The sequence below is a fragment of the Protobothrops mucrosquamatus genome, unplaced genomic scaffold (genome assembly GCF_001527695.2).
Source record: "Protobothrops mucrosquamatus isolate PMUCROS unplaced genomic scaffold, P.Mucros_1.0 scaffold_135, whole genome shotgun sequence".
Lineage (NCBI taxonomy): Eukaryota > Metazoa > Chordata > Lepidosauria > Squamata > Viperidae > Protobothrops > Protobothrops mucrosquamatus.
This window is the reverse complement of record NW_015386211.1, coordinates 914,513-940,702: the sequence shown is the minus strand read 5'-3', so window position 1 is coordinate 940,702 and position 26,190 is coordinate 914,513. Positions and strand designations below refer to the sequence as shown.

Genomic DNA, 26,190 nt, shown 5'->3' with positions numbered 1-26,190 from the left:
TGATCACTTAAAATAATGACTGCACTAATGGTCAGTCTCAATAGATGTGCATAAATCTTCTATTTATAAAGGGCATCTTCCTACATCTTTTTCAATACTTTCAGACAAGGAAAAACTGGCTATGGTCTACATCAGGGGTAGTCAACCTTGGCTCTTTTATGACTCGTGGACTTCAACTCCCAGAATTCCTGAGCCAGCTATGCTGGCTCAGGAATTCTGGGAGTTGAAGTCCACGAGTCATAAAAGAGCCAAGGTTGACTACCCCTGGTCTACATGAAATAGATAAGCTGAAGCATCTGTCTGAAAGCACCCAAAGAGTAAAACCAGAATTAAAAGTGGTTTCTTAGCATATCACACCAAGCCTTTCAAATGTTATTTCTTGGTAACAGGATAAATTAATATTGGAATACCATATGGATGTGCAGTTCAGCTCCCATCTGGGATTTAATGCCTCCGGGATTTAAACCAGGTTGCCTTGATGCTCTTGAAAGCAAGGTTTGGTAAGCAGCCATGTTTCATTCTGGAGATAACACATTTGCCATGGCACAGCATCAGAGAAGCAAAGGAGAGTTATTTAATGGGAAGGCTAAAGAGAGGTCTTGATCAGATTATCTGTTAGTGATAGGATTCAGAGAAGTGTGCTAGTGGCCCAAGTGCTACATCTGAGCTTTAAGCATTTTTTGCTTAGCTATGGAGGATTGAGAACGTAAGAGCAGCTGAGAATACTCACATCATCTGTTGCACAGATCACATTTTCTGAAACGCTTCTCTGCCTTTTAAAAAGAAAATGTATTAGAAAAGTAACATCGAAGATAGTGAAGGTCGAGATCAAATTACATGAGTGTCACAAAAAAAAGTCATTATGTTTCACAACATGTCCATCCTTTGCTTTTCCTTGCCACTCCTACACTGACCTTCTAGCTTGAAAGATATAAAATTTTTGTCAAATATTCTAAGCCCTTATTTCTTCTGCTTGCAAATAAAACATGTGAGGAATTGGAAGGAAGGAGGGAGGCAGGGCTGGATCAATCACTGAGGCTAAGCAAGCTCCAAAAATGAACTTGAGCTCCAACTGACCATATTTCTCAGACCACTTCATGTTCATGTTCCTTCTTACACAAGAGCTTCTTTAACACCCCCTGCAATTCTGAACACTGTGCCTCATTGATTGGCCATACTCCTCCTAACAGGGAAAAATGAGGGCGATATTTAAATTCCTTCTGTAGATAAATGTAAAGATTTGCAGCTTTTAAAATGAAATCTCTGTTGGGGATAAAAAAAAAACCAGTCATGTCATACCCCAACTTACAACAGCAACAAGTTATGATAATAATTACTGGCTCAATTTTAAAATAAAATGCAATATTGCCAGCACATTGGATATGCAATAATGTGCAACTTCATGCTGTCTGTGCCAATGTTAGGAGGTACATTTGAAAAACAGGCAACTTAGATTAGGAAGAGCATTTAGATAAGATAACCTTCATTGTCATGTATGTATGTATGTATGTATATATATATATATGTATGTATATATATATATATCACTGTCCATTTTGAATACATAGCGGAAAGAGGAAACTTGAGAGTTCACAAGACTGATGCTACATGGAACAAAACTGTGACTGAATCTGGATGTTCTGTTTCGGATACCACTGAGACTCCTCCCAGAAAATAACAAGGAAAATAGGTTGTGAAGAGGATGTGTAGCATCCCAGACAATCCTGCAAACCTTGCTCAAGCATCACTTATATGCCATGTCATGGATAGAAGGGAGTGAATTGCTAATAATCTTTTCTGCCATTCTCACCACTCTCTGCATTGCCTTCCTGTCTGAAGCAGTAATGCAGTAGTTTAGGTATAAATATTTGGAATATCACTGATTTTCCTGCTTTGGGTGCTCCAGTTTAACAGCTGTTGCTACATGAAGGCAATCATTCTCTTTGGAGACCCAAGGGTCAGCATTACATAATGATAGGTACTTTCCTAATTGTAACAGCAATTCATTATATGTAAGCACATCTTTCTCAAGCACATAAGCCAGGGTATATCTGAGTGGATGATGAAATAGAGGCTGTTCTATTCTGCTGGCTAGATACAACAAGATGCATCGGTGTAGAAGTCATAAAGGTATGAGTGGATATTTTTGGACATAGACCATACATAAAGATAAGTTAAAAAAATGTTGTAATACAACAACACTGGAAGAAAGAGACATTTGTCATGTGACAATGTCAAGTGACATTGTGAAATTCTGCTTTTCCTCTCTTATATAGATACAGTGGGACATACCTACTCCCTCTGATAACTATAGCAACAGCACTTAGATTTATATACCTCTTCATAGTGCTTTACTGCCCTCTCAAATATCAGTATATTGCCCCCAACAATCTGGGTCCTCATTTTACCGACTTCGGAAGGATGGAAGGCTGAGTCAACCTTGAGCCGGTCAGGATCGAACTTCTGGCAGTCAGCTGAATTAGTCTGCAATACTGCATTCTAACCACTGTGCCGCCACGGATCTCCATGATGTAATGGAAATCAAGTTTGAAATGACTTTGTTAGTTCCTCCCGCCCCCACACACAATTGATAATCCTGGAGTATGGGATGGATTACCTCATGTTTCCTTTCAGCATTTACATGATCCTTTGTTCTAACCTTGCACAAATTCAGATTGACCAAAAGGGTAATACATTTCTACCTTTACCATGTTTAATTGGAAGAGTAACCCATTCGGTCTTGTACTCCTCTCTACAGGTAGTCCTTGATTTATAACCATTTGTATAGCAACCATTCAAAGTTATGACAATACCGAGATACTGACTTATGACCAGTGCTCCTACTTACAACAATTGTAGCGTCCCTGCAGTCATGTGATCAACATTTGGGCACTTGGCAACCAGCATGTATTTATGACAATTGTAGTGTCCTGGAGTCACATGTTCGCCATTTGAAACCTTCCCAAGGAGTTTTCTCTAAGCAAATCAATGGGGAATACTGGATTTGCTTAACAAAGACATGATTTGCTTAACAACTTGTTGATTCACTTAATGTTTGCAGCAAAAAGGGAAGTAAAATTGGGCACAACTCACTTAACAGTTGCATTACTTGGCAATGTAAGTTCTGGCCCCAGTTGTGGTTGTAAATCAAGGACTACCTATGCTCTAAATCTACTAAGCATAATGTCAAGGCCAAGGATCAACTAATTCTCTAGAATGAGTGGGAGGCAGTAAGCACTGTTGTCCGGCCCACTACTTCCACCTTCAGCTGTTGAATGCTGACAAAATTAAAACCAAAATAGGACAACTGAATAGAAGCAGAAGAAATAAGAGAAGATACATGTGATGAACAAAAAATGAAAAAAATGCAGCAGCTAGTAGAAGCTAGACATCCCTGGCTCATCCCAAGAAACTAGATTAGCCCTGGGAAATACTTGGAAGGGAAATTCCCAGGAAATCTCAGGGCTATAGGCTAGACTGGGAAGTTGACAAGCATCCTGGGGAAAGGCAGTGGCAAAGTATTTTAGGGCTGTTGCCAAGAAAACTTCACAGAGATAGATATTCATGTATAAATGAATGAATTCTTTATTATGGCCAAAGCCCAGGAACATAAAATAGCCTGCTAGAACATTATGCAATAAAAATAAAACAGAGGAATATCAAAACAATAGAGGATCATATATTTCTTCTGGAGACGGAGATGGATTACCAGTTTGGCTGATCCCCCTTCCTTCTCTGTTTGCACTCAACATGCTGCCTATCTGTCTACTTGCAGGTAAACAGGCAAGAAGGGATTCATTAGGGAACCCTGAAAAGCTTATTAAAAGGACACAAGAAATTTATGGCTAGACCCCTGTAAAAGTAGATATGCTCCACCTTGAAGGGTGACATGTTCATGCAATCATCAGGAGTTCAGCTCAACTGAAAAGAGACTTGACCCTTCATTATAAATTAAAAAGTCTTCCACAAGGTGCAAAACCTTGGAAACTAAATAATGTTTTCATGCTTGTGAGCAGTATCTGCTTCAGTTGCTTAGATTTAGAGTCTACCTGGCTTATGACAGAAGATGCTAAATGCTTGAAGGTAAATCTCAAATTGTAGCTTTATAATATTAGTGTCTATCTTAATAAAAGTTTCAATGAAAGATGCAAACCTTTAAATTTCTTTGCCAGGAAAGCTACCGTGATCATTTCCACACTGAGTAAATAAATTACCTGTCTTCCATGGCTGATTCCTCAGGAGCTGCATCTAATGGTAAGAATGGACGGATTCTGCAATGCACTCTGATGTTGCCTCTTAGCTCCTACAGGTACAACACAGAAACCTAATTATTATTATTATTATTATTATTATTATTATTATTATTATTATTATTATTATTGATTGATAACATGCAAATCTCACATGTCTTCCAGAAACGCATTGCTGCATAGATAATGTTTAAAATGACAGAATATATAAGACCATCTCATGATCTGACACTGAACGCATTTATTTTGGCAGTAAATGTCAGGAACTTGAGTAGAAGAGTAGACTGCTTATTGTTAAGGATCCTCAATCCAATCTGTTACTACAAACAGATCAGAAGAGAACTTCAGTCTTGAAGCAGAAAATATTTTCCAGTTAAATTATGTCATTATAAAGTTAGCAGCTTTTACAGATTATGGTTTGCAGAAAGCAAAATATGCCTTCAATTCAAATACAACTGTATGAGGTTCGCAAATGCTTTTATACAAGTGGAGAAATGAGTACAAACCACAACATTTACTATCTTGGGAATCTCAATTTTGTTTTTGTTTTAATCAAATGCTGGCCTTTGAATTATTTAAATAACCAAATATGTTGGGAAAGCCAACCCTGGATGGCACCAACTCATTTATAGGCTATCCCAGGGGTAGGCAACCTTGGCTCTTTTATGACTCGTGGACTTCAACTCCCAGAATTCCTGAGCCAGCACAGTCATAAAAGAGCCAAGGTTGCCTACCCCTGGGATAGCCTAAGATACAAAGTTGGTTAGTTTACAGGCTGTAAAGGTAATACAGGTTGTCCTCAACTTACGGCCACAACTGAGCCCCAAATTTCTGTTGCTAAGTGAAACATTTGTTAAGTCAGTTTTGCCCCGCTTTACGACTTTTCTTGCCATAGTTGCTAAGTGAATCACTGCAGTTGTTAAGTTAATAACACGGTTGTTAAATGAATCTGTCTTCCCCATTGCCTTTGCTTGTCAGAAGGTTGCAAAAGGTGATCACGTGACTTCAAGACACTGCAACCGTCATAAATGTGAGTCATTTATCAAGCATCTGAATTTTGATCACGTGACAATGGGGACGCTGCAACGGTCATGTGAAAAACAGTCATAAGTCTTTTTTTCAGTCTTGTTGTAACTTTGAACAGTCACTAAATGAACTGTTATAAGTTGAGGACCACCTCTAGTTTGCTTAACTGTAATTTGTTGAAAAAAATCCCAATGATTACTTTCTAAGATTCAAGCCAGGATTTCACAACAATGACAAAAATGTGCATTGTGATGTCACAGTGCAAACTCAGTCCTTTACACACTTGCACGCAATGTCATGACACAAATACAAAAGAGGTGAAATCTGCCTTGCAATGTATATACTTTATTTGCCTTCTTCCCCTCTGGATGCCTATGAAGATTAATGGGCAATGGGAAATAATTGTTAATAAAGTAAAAACGAATTCCAAAATAATCGCACAGGTCTATTCGGACATTGTTAATGATCAAGATACTTACAAGTAGATTATTGTGCAATACTTTGCTTCTTTGTTTTTCTTTCATATATCTCTCATTAATTTCATGCAAGGATTGTTCAAGTTCCAGTGTTTTAATCTGAAATGCTAGAAATAAGTTTTCACAAATGTTCAATGAACTATTAGGCTACATGGCTTCCTTTGTGAAATAGAGAAAGGGGGCTGAAATGATTACATGCAAAATTCTACAAGTAATAAACAAAGATGAACAATATATATTTCATAAAGCATGTAAAAGACTTGGCTATACGGTATCTCTGTCTGAGTTTACACACAAATTAGAATTTTTAACCGTGTTTTCTTGAACAAGTCATTGTGATTTGGATTGAACTATAATACTAAACTCTAATGTGGATTCACATCAGAGTAAGTTTAAATGGAACAATCACATCACATATGTACACAATGTATGCTGGACTTTGTTCATGAACGTCCAGAACAACTGGTTCTTATTGATGGGAATGGAATGGTAAATAAAATGGATCCTTATATGAGGTCTCAACATTAATGTACTTGCAAAGCAGGTCAAATTGTAGAATCTTCCATCACCATCCTTATGGTCTGTGGAATTTCTTTCCCTCATCATTTAATTCTGCACTAGCCCTACAACTTTATCATTGATAAAGCACCCCATGAGATATCCCAAATAAAAGGGAAATTATTTGCTTCTCATTTTCCTTTGCTATTCTGGCTATTCTGCTCCACAAATTCTGCATTAGATAAGGTCCTAGCATCAATAGATCTTCTATGGTAGGGCTTTTCAACCTTTTCACCCATTGTACCACTTTTAGGATATGGCAATATCCGAATACCACCAGTCGCCTAGCAAGGTGTCAAAAACTTGATGACTAAAAAAAAGGAAAAAAGTGATAAAGTACAGGTAGTCCTCAACTTACAACAGTTCGCTTAGTGACTGTTTGAAGTTACAATGGCACTGAAAAAAGTGCCCCCCAAGCCACAGCCGAGCAAGACACCTGCCTGCCCACCCGGCGGCGCTCTTCCTCCTGTCTGAGGTTTTCATTGTTGTGAGCATTTCTGTTGAGGATTGGCAGCGGGGGGTGGGGTGGGGTGTGTTTGGTTTTTATTCCTCCCCCTCCCCGTCTGCTGGGTGGTTGCAGCAGGTTTTGGTCACTTCACATGACCTTGCGACACTGTGACCGTCATAAATATGAATCGGTTGCCAAGCATCTGAATGTAAATCACAAGACCCTGGAGATGTTGCAACATTCCAGCTGTTCGGCGCTTCTTTAGGGCTCAGCGGAAGCACCAGGATCAGCGCCGAGCTCCAGCTGGAGCCTGGCGCTGATCCTGGCGCTTCCACTGAGCCCTGACAGCCCTGCAGCTCCAGCCGTCTCTCGCTCAGGCTTGTGCGGTGCGGCCAACAGTTCAGTTCATTCCCCTCCCCTGCTACCACTTTTCTAGGATGGTCGCGTACCACCTGCCAGGTGCCAATGTACCACAGGTGGTACCTGTACCACTGGTTGAAAAGCCTTGTTCTATGGTACAACCTTCCCAAACCAAATGCCTTCCACAATGGTTGAAACAACAGCTTCCAGAATTCCCAGCCAACAGTTCAAAAAAATTGTTGTAACCAGTCAGCGGCTCAGTCCTCTAAATGTCTGCTTGATCAACTTTAGTCAGAATATGTCTCTTACTTTCCATAGTCTCCTTCTGTAATTGTAGCTTTTGGACAGTGAGTAGAACTTGGTGGAGAAAACTTTCACTCTGATAGTGGATATCCCTTGAAAATTGAAGGGCAGACAAACGAAGACTCTGCATGTCTTGCTTTAGTTTCTAGATCACAAACATAAAGAGACGGTGTTACGTTAGCTCATAGAAATTCAAGGTCTATTTATGGATCTGGGTCTTTTCTTCTTCTTTCTCCCCTTACATATATGTACACAGTTTATATAATGGTCTGCAGGAATAGCCCTGAGAGGAAGGAGGAGGAGATGCAGCCAGCACAATGGTCAGATAAGAGAGATCTCAGTCTGTAGAAGGAATGAGGACAGGGAGAGCATCTCAGAAGGGATCTTATTTAGTTCGCTGGAAAGTAAAGGTGAGGAGGGAGATACGTGCTTTCAGACATGCAAGATTCTGTTACTGTAATCTTACAATAAAGCTAAAGTTAGTACTCATGGTTTTGGGTTCTTGTCCAGACTATCTCAAATGACTGACCATTTGAAACATGCTGAACCTTTCCAATTCTAATAAACCTCTTTACCTGCATGGCTCTGTAAAGCTGGATTACAATGGATTTTGCAGTTCCATGAAATTTCTTCGTATTATTATAATAAGCAAAATCATGTTCTGCTGAGCTCTTCCTAATTATTCTTTGATTCTGTTTTTAAGAAAAATAAACACACGTTACTCTGAAAAATAAGTAGTCTCAGAATTAGAAATTTTCAAAAATCCAGCAATATTAAAAGCAGTAATAATAATCATCACTATAAAATTAATTGTTAAGCTTTCTGACAGTGAACTGTATCATACTGAGCTTGACTGAAGATTCAAAACATTTTCTCTAGAATCCACAATGTCTTCTATGTCTCTATAGCAGGGGTGTCCAATCTTGGCAATTTTAAGACTTGTGGACTTCAACTCCCAGAATTCCCAACCCCCAGAGGACTAGACCTCCAAAGTCTCTTCCAACTCTGTTATTAGGGATTCTGTAAATCTTAAACAGCCAAGAAATCAAAGTATCAGACTGGAATAACTGGTGATCAGTAGTGAGTGGAGCAAAACAACAGGAATCAGTCTAGGTCAGGGGTCTTCAACCCTAACCCTAACCCCTAGTCTAAGTAGAGCCAGGGAGTAATCATGAATGGAACCAATTAAATTGGTTGGCTACTCATTCTTTCTTTCCAATCCAGAACATTTCATTTGCAATTCATTCACATCCTTGTATTGGTATTTTTGCTATAACCTCATTGTCCTGGAATGTACAAACACACTAGATTGGGCCCATTATAGGTTTGCGCAGAGGAGAAAAAAAACCAATTGACTCTTAACTTTAAGGTCGTACTTAAAAAAGAAAAATGCAGGTTGAGTAAAGTAAAGGATGGTATGTAAACACTACATTTCGAGCCAATTCTTTGTTGATAGCAATTATGCATGTATTGTACAATAGAAAGTTGGAAAGTTGGAGATTCCAGTTATCCAGCCTGATCCTGTTGTCCCGTAACTGAGCCTGCATCCATTAGACAAAGCTGAGTTCAGCATGCTTAAGACAAGGAAAGAAGCGCAGGATTCTTAAAACAAAATCCTAAGCATATAGACTAGAGAAAACAATGGAACTCAACTAAGTTAGAATTCAGTAAATGAGAAGATGCAGTCATTTATTATGGCTATAAACCGTAGTAATTTATTTTTGCTGACCTTTGTAACGTAATTCTTTTGATGTGATCTCTGGATTGCAAACAAAGATACTGTTTTCTCTTGTCACTTTTTTCCTAATCTATGAGCACTGACTAACAACAAAATTCCCGAACGTCAATAGAATGAAATTGAGGGCAATTCATTGCAATAAGAGCTGGCAATGAAAATCCTTACTCAATGAATGGCTTTTTGCCAGAGTGACAAAATAAAATCTTTTTTTATTCACAAGATACTACATCTCCAATTACAGATGTAAGTAACATCTCTTTCTGCTCTGCTGTAATCTACAGAATTAGCTAACCAGGGACAGCTGGAAATCGAGAAGACTTCACTTTTAATCACTTCTGAGCAGATCAGCCATGAATAAGCTTGCTGTATTATCAGCATTCACAAGCATGCTTCATTTCTAGAGTCACTTGGCTGAGATGGACAGCTATAGAAATCAAATAAAGTAATAATAATTAAAATTTTCCAGCTATCCACTGTCCTATATAACAGCTCTGCCAGATCATATGCACATTGCATGTACACCAGACATAGTGGCAGTAGAATTCTGAACATGTTGTTTTGGAACAAATAACAGAGGATTTCTTTGAAAACAGGATGATGAATCAGAAGGACTCTTGGTTTAATTCAGACTCAGGCCATATATCTGGCTCAAATTCAGTAGCACTGAACTAAGTTTCTCTGTTTTCTTGTGGCCAAACTTTCCCCAAATTTATTAAATACAAATATTTAATTGGTGGGAATAATGCAGCAGTTGTCTAGCATGAAAAACCAACCTGATTAGTATCAATAATCTGGATTAGAGATTTTTCAAACCAGACACTGAATATTGGGGTAAACTAACTGGTAACCATGCTTGAGAAAATAACTTTAAATATTGGGAAGACTTTTTTGTCTTGTTTATTTCATTTATTTTTATCCACATCCATACCTATGCTGGCTGCTTTTTTAAAAGCCAAGAACTGGATTAGTCATTAAATACAATTATTAGTGCTTCAGTCCGGGAAGGAAGGCTAACAGATGTTTTCCAAATCTTCTTATGCTTAACTACATTTTCAGAGGATTACTAAACACACAGTAATCACCTGCACAGATAAGGATGTGCATTCAAACTGCCACTGCAAAATGAATGTTAATCTCTGTCTATTCAGTGCTTTGCTGACCAAGGTACCACCTGTTAGATCACAACACAAACAACAATCAGTTTTGATAGTTTCAGGTAAGTCCATAATCAAAATCAGGGATTTTGCAGATTTTTAAAAAAATTAAAAATTGCTTTTTGATAACTATAGCCACTCTGAGTGAAGAAAAGAAACCTAAAAAAACAGACAGGCTGTTTGGGACTTTGCTCATGGTTTAAATTGGAAAGTCTAGAAAAAGATATGTACGAAATAAGAGGTTGAAGGAATGAAAATGTTGTTACCTTTGCAAGCTTGAGGTGCAGAAGGGCATTTTCTGTTTCCAGCACAATTATCCTTTCTTCTTTTGCCTGACAAAACACAGTTCAGAGGGGCCTGAACTTAAACAAGTACAATGAGTGAGGCAACAAGCCAAAATAGCTTATTATAATCCTTCTTCAGTGATTGCATATCTTAAATCCCACCAATCACTCCATCAAAGAACCTGGGTCCCATCATGATAGAAATCCGAAAGCCTAGGGTGATATGTTTACATGTATTTTGTTACTGGATTTATCTCTCACTGGATCTTTTAAACACTTATTTAAAAATTCAAATGATTTGTCCCACCCAGCCGCCTTTGGAGTCCCATTTGTCTTAGCCATATCACAGTTTGTGAACCTGAAGTTCTCAAGTGGAGGCAGTGGTGGGATTCAGCCGGTTTGCACCACTTCAGCAGAACTGGTAGCTAATTTTTTTGTTGCCCAGGCCCAGAATGGACTTCCAGAAGCGGCATCCACACAGAGAACCAGCTGTTCACATATTTGAATCCCGCCACTGAGTGGAGTGTTTGCAACTCCAGGAGACTAGTAACATCCACCATTCATTTTTTGAGTTCAAGGCCTTTTAAATGTGTTGGCTCTACAGTCCCCTATTAGTATTTGCCCATGCAAATTTATCAAATTTATATAACTGCCATCTCATGGCAGGTGACTCTAGGCAGTGCACAACAAAGCTAAAAACAGGTAGTTAATAAATATTAAAACAATCATTATCCTCACTATTTAAATTAAAAAAACCTGTAAAAAATAAAGAAATATTGCATGAAGAGATGTTAATAATTCATAGTTCCTGTAAGGCAATGCAACTGAAGGATACCAGTGGAGGAAATCTGGAAACTGAGATCATCAAAAGATCCCAGCTTTCCTAAGTTTAACTCCCTCCCTCAAATACCTAAAGACACGTTGTGTCCCACTACCTCCTCCCCAGGCTTAGAGGATCCCCTTTGGCAGCTAACCATTGATGGAGGGATTGTGGGTCATCAAATTGGTGTGGATTTTTTGCGACTACCTAGATGGGTAGATTTGCTGCATGATGACACTAATTTATGCCAACTCAACACTCACTCGCAGCTTCCGTTGCAGCTGCCGAATCTGTTGCTCCGACACAAAACTAGGGCTAACCCCGCTGCCGGGCTTCCTCGTTCGGAGCCAGACCATCCCAGATAGTCGAAGCCGAGGGAGCACCTCCCCGTTCCTTCTTCCACTTTCAAGGAAAGCCGTTTGAATCATCCAATCACAAGCCAAGACTAAGCTTCTCGGGGGTTGCTATAGGTACCCACCGGGCTTTAGGCCAGTGTTTCTCAACCTTGACAATTTTAAGGCATGTGGACTTCAACTCCCAGAATTCCACAGCCAGCATTGCTGGCTGTGGAATTCTGGGAGTTGAAGTCCACATGCCTTAAAATTGTCAAGGTTGAGAAACACTGCTTTAGGCAGAGGAGCGAGCCGGCACACACGGATCTTCGAAAGAGATCGCTTGCAAAGCCTGGCGCGCTCCTTTTTGGGAGCGCTGGTGATCGGGAGGCTTTTTGCTAGGAAGAATCGGTGGGGTAGCCCCAGCCTTGAATAAATCCTTCCAAGGGCCTTAGGATGCACGTAGTCGCTTTCAAGTCAATAATGAACATTTCCATATGAGGCTTGTTTTCCCCGTGCCTAAAGGAGAAATTGCTGTGAGAAAACAGGCCAGAGATACGAAACAAATCAGGCCTCATGTACCCCAGTATTCCCTGGCCTTTTTTCTTTTGTTTCTCCGGCTATCGTGAATTAGGAAACAGAAGGAGCCTCGCTGCTGTTGCAAGAACTTGATAATATTAAAAGGAAGAAAAACAGCATTCCCACACTATTTATCTGCAGCAGGCTGCAGGACGAGGTTCCCTAGCAGCACTTCAGTTTTTATTCGATGCGACCAACTACTCTCCTAGAAATAAACTGCAGATCTAGGTTTACGTCTTTTTTTTCCCCTGGAGGAAAACAATTTTTTAATCTAAGAATCAACTGTGCCCCGTCCATTTCCCCAGAAGTAGGGCGCTGGAGAATAAGGCAAAATTGCTTGGTTTTGAGGTTAACCTCCCCTTCAAGCTGGCACAACAGAGCAAAATAGGATGCAGTTTTAAGATCTATTTCTAAATATGCTACAGTTCTTGTCTTTAATAATAATAATAATAATAATGATAAAGTTGGAAGGGACCTTGGAGGTCATCTAGTCCAACCCCCTGCTCAGGCAGGAAACCCTATACAATTTCGGACAAATGGCTGTCCAGTCTCTTCTTAAAAACTTCCAGTGTTGGAGCATTCACCGCTTCTGGAGGCAGGTTGTTCCACTGGTTAATTGTTCTAACTGTCAGGAAGTTTCTCCTTAGTTCTAGGTTGCTTCTCTCCTTGATTAGCTTCCACCCATTGCTCCTTGTCCTGCCTTCAGGCGCTTTGGAAAATAGCTTGACTCTCTCTTCTTTGTGGCAGCCCCTGAGATATTGGAACACTGCTATCTTGGAGCCATCTCATTTCTCCATCTTGGCACTTTCCCAAATTTTCATTGTGGTCCCTCTCAGGATTCTGAAAGCCACAAGATTGAGACAGGTGCACAAGAAACTAATATACATATCCATAGTGGCGGTTATCCATCTTGCAGGCGATGCAATAGAATGAACACATTCCAACAGCAAATGCTGTATTTCTGATTTGCATCATAAGCAGGTACTTTTTCAAACTCACAAACATGGTACAAGACAAGAATGCATTCTTGATATTATTGAAATTATCTGTACAGAAGTGATCATTTATATGTGCTCCTCCAAGTTTCCCAATATCCCTATATCGTCTTAAAATTCTAAGTATGCCTGCTAGCTGAAAAAGATTGGAAACTCCTACTATGAAACACAAGGTCTCCCTTCAGGGCATAATGGATCTGCTGCTTATGGATCTGCTGTTGTCACTGGAGAAAGAGATCAAATGCATCGTTCATGCTGCAAACTTACTTAGGATTCGCAATTATGGTGACAGGCTCCTGAGGAGACGTTTGGTTAGATCTGAATAATTCCTTGGGACATGAATCTATGTGTATACATGCTGTTAAATTCCACAATTTTCAAATGGGAAATAGCATTAAATTGCAATTAAATGTGTTAATAATCTACAGGTGTTAAGTTATTTTAAATTTTATGTCGTATAGTATGCTTTTTTAATTGTGATGCTTCTGACATGAATAAACAAACAAACTCTACAGGTGGGATACACAAATGTTTTTGCATTAAGGGCTGCACTTTTGAGGATAATCTTCCCCAAACAAATGAAGCCAGAACAAACTCCATATTTAACATCTAATTTAATATCATGCAGTTACTCATACATACACCCACATACATGCACACACACTGTAAGCTCTGTATGTTTAATAATTTTCTGCTTTGGTTACATAAAAATTATTTGCCGGCAATTTTTTTGAGGGCCAAAGCTGCTCTTAAAAGATTTTCACATGCCTGAAGAATCTGATTATTTCAAGCATTTTGTTACCAAAAAAGTATCATCTTCTCAGATGGCTGACTTGGGAAATACTTCTTTATAATTTCTGTAATATCACAAAGGACTTTATAACAATAAAAATATGTGATTTGTTGTTCCTTATAAGCAAATCACTAAAAGGTCAAGCAACTTTTAAGACTATTCTTCTTATGACTGTGAACACAGATCAGCCAAACATGCATATATACACCGTAAAATTAATCTAGTTGGGAAATTTAATGAAAAGGCATTATTTGGCACCTGCTGTTTGTTACGACTTTAGTAAGGAGTGCAGCTTTGTATTGTGTATATAAAATAAAGTGGTAACTCTTTGTATTTCATGGAGACATTGGTTGTAGTAAAGAAGCAAGTAGTAATCACTATCAGAAATGTAATTCTAAAACAAACATTGAATTTGAAGCTAGAAACAATGGCTAGACAAAGTTCTGAACTTTTAAAAACAGATGTAAAATTATGAACATTTCAAACTGCCAGCCCATGGGCCGGATGCATCATGTCGAAACCACACCTAGCTCATTGCAGCAATGGGGAAAAAGTCGTGATACGTTGTGCGACATGTGACATCACAAGTTTGACATGCCTGTTTTACAATATGTAGGAAAGTATGTAGCCTATCTACAATAGCATTGTTTACTAATTTAAGAAATTAAGAAACATTGATATTCATTACCTTTATTAAACTAAATGTCCTAAATGAAGTATATTAGAAACACAACTCCGTTTCTTTTCTGCTTCCAACTGTTCTTTTTTACATTATTTTATCTTAATTTTCTGTCTTACCACAAGTGAGTACAGTCAAAAGCATGAAAACTGAAAATCCCTTTTAAGAAGCAGGAGCAGATACATAAGACTATTTTCCTATGCTGAAGAAATGCACTGGGCATGAATGCCAGAGCTATAAAATTCAGTTTGATAGAGCAGTAAGTTATGCATCCGATATTCATTACTGTAAGGAGAGCTATCCTGCGAAAGCATTCGGACACACATTCTGGAAAGTGAAGCTTTTTTCCACCTTCCCAGAAATTAAGCATGATTTAAAATATGCAGTCATATGTTATATTGCTGATTTTTAAATATAAGTATTGGCTTATTGATTTTTAATTTTAATTTATTGCCAATAGCTATTAAATGCTATAAAATAGCCATATTTGAACAAATGAAACATCTTTAGTTGTTCAAGTTCAGTACATTATATAGAATACTACATGTGAAGTATGTACTTTGGATTGCCTTACAGATCTTTAAATCAATTGTTAGTTGTAATTTAACTTTAATAAGGCTTTATTGTGATTTACTTTTTTAATACTTGGGCATATTTTGTGTCTAGACGGAAGATGATGTAGATAAGGAAACTCTGAAGTTCTAATAAAGACTGTGCATTGGAAATCAAATATTTCACAAAATCTTTAGCTACAAAAATAGATCAATGTCATTTTAATGATCCGTAGAATAATCAATAGCTTGAATTTTCCCAGGTTATAATTCCTAGCAAGTGTTAAATATTGCAACAGAAAATATGTCTGAATAATATGAACAAATACTCCTGATCAGACATTATACAGTGCAAAGTTAAATACAATACAAAGTTTATTAAAAATAGGTTGCAAGTGAAATACAGTAGAAATGGGAAACCACAGCAGTTCTTATGTTGTTTTCTCCATAATGCACCAATAGTTATGAAAAGCATTTTTATTTATATTCACATGGCTTGAATGCCCAATAAGCAGGGGTGGGCAACTATGGCGACTTTACGACCTGTGGACTTCAACTCCCAGAATTCCTGAGCCAGCCATGTTGGCTTAGGAATTCTGGGAGTTGAAGTCCACAGGTCGTAAAGTCACCATAGTTGCCCACCCCTGCCCAATAGTGTTCACATCCACTCCACAGTAAGTAATATTTCTTTCCTTAAATTCTAGCAGCAACAGTATTCCAGCCACAGAATATCTAGTGTTCTCAAGATAAATTGGGGGGGCACCTCCTTTTTTCCCTGAATAACAGACATAACAAGCATGCAATCCTTCATTAACACTTTCAACCAATTTAATCTCCTACTTCATATTTAACAGGTGAAAATTAAAAGAACACTTTCAAATAAGAAACCTGAACTATGTAAAAAAAATATTTACACTCCAATTTTATCATTAACTTGCATTTATTTTTTTATCATACAACTCTTATTAAAAGTGATTTCTAAGGCAGTAAAGTCTACCCTCTGCATTTGGAAATGTGCATAATTCCCTAAATATATATTTATAAGAGAACATATTATACAGAAAAATCATCTAAAACCCAATTAAGGACTTTTATCAAATAGAAAATTTGCTTAGAATCACAATATAATATATTGTTTTAAACATCACACAATGCAAAAACAAACTAAGATGAGGTCTTTATTCTTAACGTCAGCTATATACACATAGCTGAAACATCAGTGGGTGAAACAGATTTCAACCATTTAAAAATTAAATAATCCTGCAACATAGTGTGTAAAATAGCTTGAACTGCCAACATCTTCTACAATATAAAGAAAAAGAACAATAGCAAACTAGAGGTACCTTGACCAGCACTTTTCTACACGAATGTCTGAGGACATGCCATCAGAATATTGCCAAGTTCCCTCAAAGGAAATTCTTACTGAAAGGCAATTTTTTTTTCCTTTTGCAGCCACAAGTAACCGTATTTTCCCTGCGAGTAGTGCTTAATTGCCTGCTACTGATAATTGACATCTTTAGTCCATTTGTGAATATTTAACTTTGGTTTTATCTTGGCTACAAAGGAGTTACCAGATGAAGTTTATTCCATATTGCTAAAGTGTGAAATTTCAAAATAGCTTTAAAACAAGACATACACACGCACACGCGCACACACCACCATACCCAGTGTCCAATATGATTTATTTTTTAAATTCTTATCAATGTTTCAAAACTCAAGTTTTAGAAGTGATTAATACTTCAGTGTAAGAAGAGATAAGACAGTGGAAAAAATAGGATGCATATCTTGTTACATTGCTGGGCTGCCATCAAAACAAGTCAAGTATTTAATGTCCAAAATCCAGATGTACATAGATTACTCCGTGTGGCTTAGTATGGACATGATAATGGAGCCCTTTTACTTCTAATAATCAAGTGTGTTTATAGCAAAGGTTTATCTGTAGAAATTGGACTCCTAATACTAGTGTTCACTGTTATGCTAGTAATCTGAAAGACTAGCTCCCAAGATCTCTTAAAAATTTACATTACCTTACACTTGTATCAAACCTACAGTGCAACAAGCAGTGGTACTTAGGCAGTTCAAGCTACAGCCACTCTTTCTGCTTAACAGATGTTTACATGTTTTGTAAAGACTAGGAAGCAACAATTCCAGACAGTTCCAAAAGCAGCTAAAGGACAATGATGTGGAAAAGGACATGACACTTGATTTATTTAATTAAAATATATTTTACAGTGCCTCAATTGTATAAACCACAAGCACTTGGCAAATAATTGATTTTCTTGCTATTGCAACAACATACAGTCTAGAAAGAAATAGTCCAGACAGAAAAAAAAATCTCATTTGGTATGAGAGTCTTCTTCTCCTTGAACTGCCCCAACTCTAGTTCCATAGAGATTTTCCGATTAATGGACAAGTTGACAGTTACAGTATCCTACTTTGTATTTAATTCATTTTCCAATTCGGTTAATTTCCTGGAAGCTTTTACTTTGTTAGACACATCTTGACCCTGGGAAAAAAGTCTTTGTCGTTCTCGGAAAGTCAAGTTCTCTGGTGCACCAGGTAAATCTGTATCTTGACTGCAATAAATATAAAAAATATTCAATGTTATAAAAATACATTATATTTTAAGTGCAGCTACTCTGCTTTTCTAATTAAGCTTGGTCTGCAACATTCACATCCTTTTTTAAAAATCAGCTAGATTAATTACTGAATAAACAGTAGTATTAGACAACCATTTTTCATCACTAAATTGTTCATGCTATTAGACATTTGTTAAACACTGGTGTAGCTATTAGGAAATCTAAAATATTTTATATAGGGTGGGTTCACATTTGAGATGACTCCAATACCCTGTTTCTGGATTTCTATATATAAACTACATGTCAAGATTACATATACCATGTTCCCCGAAAATAAGACCCGGTCTTATTTTTTTTTTTTTGCCTCCAAAAGAAGAAACCAGGTCTTATTTAGGGGGAATGTCTTACCCGCTTACCTTAGGACTGCCTCAGCCAGACCTCCCACACTTGGACACCTGCCTCGCCTCACCAGCCTACTTCTGCGGCTGCTCACTGCCTTTGCGCGAGTCGCCCTTGGCTTGTTTTGCTGGCAGAGGCCTTCAGCAAAGGCCTCTGCAGTTGAGAAATGAGCTCTGGATTGATGCATGTGGCGCCTCCCCCAGCCTCCGTTTCACTGTCAGAGGTCTTTCCAAAGCCTTTTCGTCAAGGCAGTGAAATGGAGGCCGGAGGGGGAGGGCGCAGTGCATGTCAATCTGGAGCTTGTTTCTTGGCTGCAGAGGCCTTTCCTGAAGGCCTCTGACAGTGAAACGGAGGCCGGGGACTATGTGTGCAAGCAGTGGCGGGTGGCCGCAGAAGTGGGCCAGAGAGGCAGGTGTCGGAGCATGGGAGGCCTAGCTGTAACTGTCCTAAGGTAAGTGAGTGGGGGGCACATGGGGCAGCTCCATCCCCCCATTCCCGCCCTAGCTTGATTTTTACCCATGCACCTTGCCCCATCTCATGCAACCAGGTGCAGTGGAGTGGGCGGGATCTTAAGTAGGGTTTATTTTGGGGGTAGGGCTTATATTGGGCACACATGTAAAAATCAAATTAGGGTTTATTTTCGGGGTAAGGTTTATTTTCGGGAAACACAGTACTGACTTTAATATGACATTTAGCTTCTTGTTTGGTGTGCACTTACATGCAAGCACAGTACAAGACCTGTTTTTCCTCTCACAACTTCTCTTTTATGATTTAAGCTGCACTGAGAGAGAATGACTGACCCAACGTTACCCAGAAAAACTTCTAAAGTTAAAGATGAATTAAAAGTTGGTGTCCTGCTCCCAGTTCAATACTTTACCCAGTACACCATACTGACACTTATAAGTGCTATCATTACTCTAAAATCTTTCAATCTTTTCTAAATGTTCTTATTGGATGCATTGCTATGTTTAAAAATATTTTAGATCTTTAAAAACCTTAAATTACCTAAATATCAACCAGGAGTATGTGTAATAGCTTACACCAGTAAATCAGCATTTAAAAACAAATTTATTTCCATTTTACCTTTTCAATTTCTTTTCTCTTGGGTCTGAATAAGGTTCCTGTGAACCTGCAAGTGCTCCAGTAGATCCAGTGTAGTTTGAGCCTTTGTAAAAATAAAATAAAATAACAATAACTATTTTTTTTCCCCAAAAGGTGCAGTGCTTTAAATGGATCTTACTCTATACTTTCAGGTCTAGTCTCCTAACACTACCAGCTTCCTTATAAGAAAGGAAAAAATGTTATTAAAAACTGAATACAATGGCAAATATTTCTATCATATGACAACTTTTCATCATGGACAATATAAATGAAATCAAATATATATGAAATAAATTTCCAAACTTGCCAAATCTTGCAGAATACAGATTGCCAAAATTCTAGTGGTTTAAGTGAAGTTTAAGCAGTTTGCATGAAGAATTGTAAAATAAGCTTTAGCCTTCCTGTTTATAAGAAGACTAAATGAAAACATATCCAGTAACACCAGGAATTATTGCCTATATATCTACCAAAGACTAGATTATAAGATATTAAGAATATACAGAATTTGAGAATATAGCCTTATGACAACTTTCCAATATATTCTTTTAACTGCAGCTGTCCACAATGAATCAGTAACTTTACAATGCCTATTTAGAAATGATATTTTTAAAATTTCTATTTTGTATACATTTTGCAGCACTGCACCTTTACTTTGCTTTCATATGAACAAACACAACAGCAAAAACAGCAAACCCCTTACACTACCGATGAATCTTCCCTAAAGGCCACAAGATTAAACACATCATTTGTATTTGAAATATCAACCCATCCCCCACATTTCATAGATTCTCCCTTCTGCTATTTGTACTGGTTAAATAAAACCATCTCCACAAAACATTTGAATTTTCAAGTAGTTTTTTTTAGTTTTTAAATACTGCATGTGTTTATCTTGTAAGCCTTGTTCAACACAAAAGCAAATATATATATATATATACTCCTTCTATTAGTAGTTCTTATTTAGTTATTGAACTTAAATATTTTATACATTTCAGCAGTATAAAGCTGTGTTTAATATCAGACTGGTGCCCAACAATTAATTAAAGAGAACTCAATGCATGGGAACTTCTAAGAAATCCCAACTGATTTTAGTGAGATTATGAATTTAGTGAATTAAGTATGAAACTGATTTTAGTCAGGTAAACTTCTAAAGAAACTACTAATATTATGATGGTTAGAAATTAATTTTGCTTCATGCCCAATTTTAAGTTTAATTGTCTTTTTTAGGTTGAAAAGTTTTATCTAAATATAGAAGCTCATCCACATTAGTATTAGTTATAGTTGCTCACATTTTATTCCCAGATTGAGAAGTACCAGTCTTCTAAAGTAATGCCAACAATCTAATAGAAGGAGCTGGGAAAGTTTAATTTTGCAGAAGCACAGTTTGCCATACATTCATTTAAGGACAGCAATATGAGTGTAAATGAGATGAAGAGAGAAACTGTGTAGTGTTTTCGCATGATGTGCAAAGAGCTTTTTACTTTAGGCAGACATCCTTCACAGAAGATTGAAAGTTCAAATGGAATACATGACTTGTTTTATACACTTAAAAATATTTAAATAGTTATAGGATGCATAATCCTATATTGAGGTAAGATGAAACATCAAATTATATGGCATTTTTTAGTAACAACCCTTAGCTTGTTTATATATATATTAACAAGAATTATTAGGTACAGAAGCACAGAATCATAGTTGGAAGGGACTTTGGGGATAATCTAGTAAAGCCCTCTGCCCAGTGCAAGATATGTCAGATAACCATTTAGTTTCTAGTTGAAGACCTCTGGCAAAGGTCTTCAGATAATAGCCTGTTCCACTAGCTAACAGTTTGTACAAATACGCCTTGCATTTTTCCTACTAAAATGGGAATTTTTAAATTTCTGTTAAATTCCATCTATTCATTTCATCAAAATGCTCAATCTTTTTTAGACTTTTTTTTTAATGTTCTCACTTATATCTAAAGTATTAGCTACTTCTCATCGCTTTGTGTCATCAAATTTTTCTTAAGACTCCCCTCAGCAACTTCATCCAAGTCCCTATTGAAAATACTGACCATGACGGGGCCCAGGATAGAGTCTGCTATGCAAATACTTCCAAGCAGAAGTGGAGCAATTAATAAGCACTTCTGGGTGCAGTCATTCAGTTGTGGGTTTATTTACCAGTGATGCTATCATATTACACTGGTTTATAAACATATCTATTTTATAGCATTTCCAAAATATGAAATAAGGATTGGCAAAATTTATCTATTGCCAGGGTTCTCTTGTGGTTGCCTGGGGAAGCATTACATTTAGGAAGTGAATGTTAATTCTGAAGTTTCTCATTTTAACTATAATAACAGCAGCATTATTTGCTTTCTTTTACTACAGAAAGAGCAATAGTTCACTTTAGATTTCCATGATTCCTTTACTATCTTTTTTTTGCTTAAGTGTCTGCTTCTATACAGGAAAATATAGTAAGCAGCTGCAGCTGCAAAATAGCTTGCAAGCTTCCCAAAACTCACTAATGCTCCACCTTCTTCCAATAATCTGACTTTTACTTGTGTCTTGTCAAAGCATAAACCAGTTACGACCTAAAGCTTTGTAATTCTTTGAAATTAGAATTCTACTTGTGGCCAATATTATTGAGTTACATATTTTGCAATGAAGGGGAAAGAGGAAAGTGAGGGATGTAAATAGGATAAAGCAAAACAACATGAATAATGGAAAGTTACTTCAGTACGGAGCAATGTATAGTAGAAACCTCATAAAAATATGCCTATCTACTTTGTTTGTTTTTTCTAAAACATACACCCAGGTAGTGTTTCACTTCAAATGTAATTGTTGGTTTATATACTTTCAAAGCCTTTTGCACACTGTTTACATGGCAAGTAATAAGCAGAAAGCCCACTGCTTCCCACAGTGAATAAAGTATCCTTATCGCAAGAAACATGTACCTCAGAAATGTGAAAGCACCATGGACCAATGAATAATAATAATAATAAAAATAAGTGGTGAATGAAAGAGGTGTAGATCAAAAGCCAAACCCAACAGTACTTTTAGTGGAATTTTGAAAATCATTTGCTTTCATTGTATGAAAGTAAGAATCATAGAATTTGATAAAGAAATGGAAAGGACACCGATTTAAAATAAAATTTATAGCCACAAATCAGATTGAGAGTTGGATCACCATGCCCAAGATTGCGATCAAGTAAGAAAGAATCATGAGAGTGATTTTGTTCAGAAGAGTACTTTAGTGGGAAATTTGTAGAGAGTTTCAGAGAGATTGTAAATTAAAATATTCCGTCTACCTTTTGTGTTGCTGGGATTGATGAAACTTGGCTTTTGTGGTGGGGGAGGGGGTTGGCTCATTTTGTTAGCAGTACTGTTGGTATTGACAGCGGAGGGTTGGCATGAGTTGGACAGACAGAGGCCATCTGAGGCTGGGCGTGGCTGGCGGGAGGGCTGCTGTGGCTTAGGGGGAACAGGAGGAATGTCACCGCAAGACTTTCTTGTACTGGTGTACTTATCCTGACCTGTTGCTAGACAGGAGTCCTCCTCCTCCTCATCATTGTATGCAACAAACTTGGCAGTATAAATTGTGTCAGGAGAGAGGACCTGAGTTTTGAGGTAAGAAGTGTTTCGTTGAGGTGGGGGAGGAGGAGCATTAGATGAAAGGGGTGGGGAGGGGAATTCATATTCCCGTGGAAGCGGAGGTCTGTACAGACCAGGCTCATCAGGTTCCAGCAATCGCCGTTCTGCTTCATCATGCTGGCGGCGCCTCTCTGCTTCCAAGCGATTATAATATTCTTCTTCCTGTCGCCTCTGTTGAGCCAAAGGGAATAAAAGGGTATCAACAAATGACAAATACCAAACGCATGCATGGAAATTTTCACTAAAAAAAATTTGGATAAGTTTTTTCTTTTATCAAGGAAGAAAGTCACATTTCCTGCTCTAAAACACTGGTTTACTTCTGAACTTTGGGTGAAATCCACTCTCTCCATCTGCCTCTTAAGAGGCAGGAGAACCTATGAGGCAGATTTTGAGAGCAGGAGTGGGACAGAATAGAAGAAATAAAGCAGAATCCTTCCTGCTTTTGATGTCAGCAGAACCATTTTTAGAAGAGAATATTTCTAGCTCAGGTTGAACTGAGGATTCAGGGTTGAAAGAGAACATCAAGAAAAGCACAGAATCACCTTTGGATTCTATTTGGTGATAAGATACATATTTACACTGAGAAAAGTAAACTTGCCATAACTTATTAAAATTTCAAGGAATATCAAGAAAGAAGAGAGTGAAAAGAAAGAACGAAATGTGAAAGTCTACCTTGCAACTGAAATATGCTGCCATTAAAACAAGGGATATCCAATACCAACAACTTCATAAACCTTCTTGTACTGAGTGCCAGGATGCTTTAAACTCTCAATTACAGTTTAATGTCTGAAATTACATGAATGTACATCCATCTCCCTGCTCGGCATTATAAATACAAAGCAGAAAGGGTTGCACTGAGGAAGAATGTAGTCAGCCTTAGGTCAGCTTTACATGTAACTTTACCAAACATGCAGAGCAGAGATAATGAGAGTCTTTTTGTTGATGATGTTTTGCTTTCCTTAAACAGAATATAGGAGTTTATGCACAAAGACAGACACCACTGAAGGAGCATTCCTGGTTCCTAAATAATATCTTGATTTATATCCATTTTTTTTTCTTAAAAGAGGGCTAGGCATTTTTAAGCCATAAAGCATATTTAAGATAATGACCACTCTGAAAAATGGAAGCTATGGTGCCCGTGACTAGACATAGGATGTTTATTTACCAGAATGATGAAGTTGCTCTCCATCACTACCTTTAAGGGGAAAAAAAATTCCCAGCCCTGCTTACCTTTGCCTTTCTTGGTAGCCAGTGGTCTACTTCCATACAAAACACTGGGATTCAAGCACCTCCATTTTTATTTTCAAACAATGTCACTTCCTCACTTTTCTTTAAATTAACAGAATACTGGCACAATGTCTGGAGGATAGTGAAATTCAGTATGTTGCCTAACCATAGTTTCATTCATTAATATTAAGCTTTCATTTTCTTTTCAAATATTTATCATTTGGAAAAAATGGGTAAGATTTCAATCATTAGAATGGTATCACACAGTATCAAATATGAGTGACATGGAAAATTAACAATGGTGGTGGTGGGAAGATGAAGGAGTACTGGTGACCGGTTTCCTAAACTATAATTAATATTATATGCTAATATTTTTCTTGGGAGTCCTCCATGTTTAAACTTTTTCCTACCAACAAAAATGTCTCATTATCATACCACTGTCTATCCATTCCCTTTGGTTTGTTTAATGAATCCCACTTATTTAAACACATTTAGTGCCATTGTCTAGTAGCTGATTGTGGTTTCTTCTGAATTAAGTTTTTCATTGTTTTAAATCTGACAGCTTTTCTTTCTACCTTTTTTTAAAAAATAGGATTTCATAACTTGTAACTTTATTCTTATTGCTTTAAAAAATAATTTTATCCCTTTAGACTTACTTCCTGGAATTGATTTCATTTTGATTTTCTTTCATTATGCTTAATATCTCAGGTCCTTACATTTTTTCTTGTACTCTTCCAGCTTCATATAATCTTTCATTTTATTTGGATTTTATTTACTAGTTTATATACCGCCTGCTTCCCAAAGGCTCTTGAAGAATAATGATTATTATTTTTTTTTTGCTTTTTCTTAAATTGCAAATCTTACAAACAGGATAGCTTGGCTTTGTATTTCGAACAGCGTACAGAATTCAACACAGTACATGTTAAAAGCCACTGCTTACAATTCTGTCCCTAGCTTTGTTGAAGACTTAATAACGTTGTGATATTACAGCTAACACCAGCGGGCCAAACCAATTGAAGTGAAGTATACAAAGTTACAGAAGACTTAAGTAAAACCTTTTGCTCAGCCTCTCGCTTTGTCCGCTCCTCCTCTTGGCGACGACGCTCTTCTTCTTGCCTGGCCCTGTCTTCCGCTTCCCGTTTGCGCATTTCCTCCAGCTGCTGCTGCCGTCTGCGCTCCTCATCCTGCAACTAAGGAAGATTTATATCTTGTGTTTTACCTCAGATCCTCTTGAAGACAGAAATAATATTTCATGAAGAAAAATCTCCATTGCTGTTGAAAAGGAACTTTTTTTTAAAAAAAAATAATAATTATTATTTTCTCTTTGGAATTTTTTTTTTCATTTTGGAAAAAAAAATTATAAAGGAAATTCAAAAAGGAAATGTATTTTGTCAGGAGTGTCCAACCTGTGGCACAGGGGCTGCACGTGGACCTGAACAGCTAATAATGTGGCCCAACAAGATTGTAAATTTTAACCTTATGTGATTTATATACATTAACTGTATTATATATTTTATATGCAGCCAAGACAGTTGCTCTTCACTCAATATAGCCCAGGCAAGCCAAAAGGCTGGATACCCATGCTATAGATTTTGTAGGTATTTCTGTTCTGGGACATTGCTTTTATAGTCAAAACTGTATGTTTTACAATTGTTCTCCTGGGAAAACGTGCAAACTATAGTCGATGCTAAGCTTCTATTCTTTTCCCACTAAATAACATTCCTCTGATCTTGACAGTAAACCCAATATATCAGCTATTTAAGCTGCCTGTGGGTTTTTTTTCATATATTAATATTTTTTTACTGCAAAGGAGCATTTGGAATCTCTATAACGTAGGAAAAGTAATGAAAATCCATGCCTCAAAGTGCAAATATTTAATCATAGCTGTTCAAATAATCTTAGATTATCA

General features: G+C 37.4%; 1 protein-coding gene across 2 annotated transcripts in view; it reads right to left on the bottom strand.

The window, feature by feature from the left end:
* Positions 1-16,001: 16,001 nt before the first annotated feature.
* The window catches only part of AFDN (afadin, adherens junction formation factor), a 90,175-nt gene continuing 79,986 nt past the window's right edge, over positions 16,002-26,190 (bottom strand). Inside the window, exons 30-33 of one of the 2 annotated variants that reach the window (XM_029284563.1) lie at positions 25,337-25,471; positions 22,712-23,225; positions 19,408-19,489; positions 16,002-17,922 (exon numbers count right to left, since the gene is read on the bottom strand). In XM_029284563.1, coding sequence (XP_029140396.1) covers positions 17,778-17,922; positions 19,408-19,489; positions 22,712-23,225; positions 25,337-25,471 — 876 coding nt within the window. In that variant the 3' untranslated portion in view covers positions 16,002-17,777. The remainder of the gene's footprint in view (positions 17,923-19,407; positions 19,490-22,711; positions 23,226-25,336; positions 25,472-26,190) is intronic. The other variant, XM_015818412.1, reaches the window with a different exon arrangement.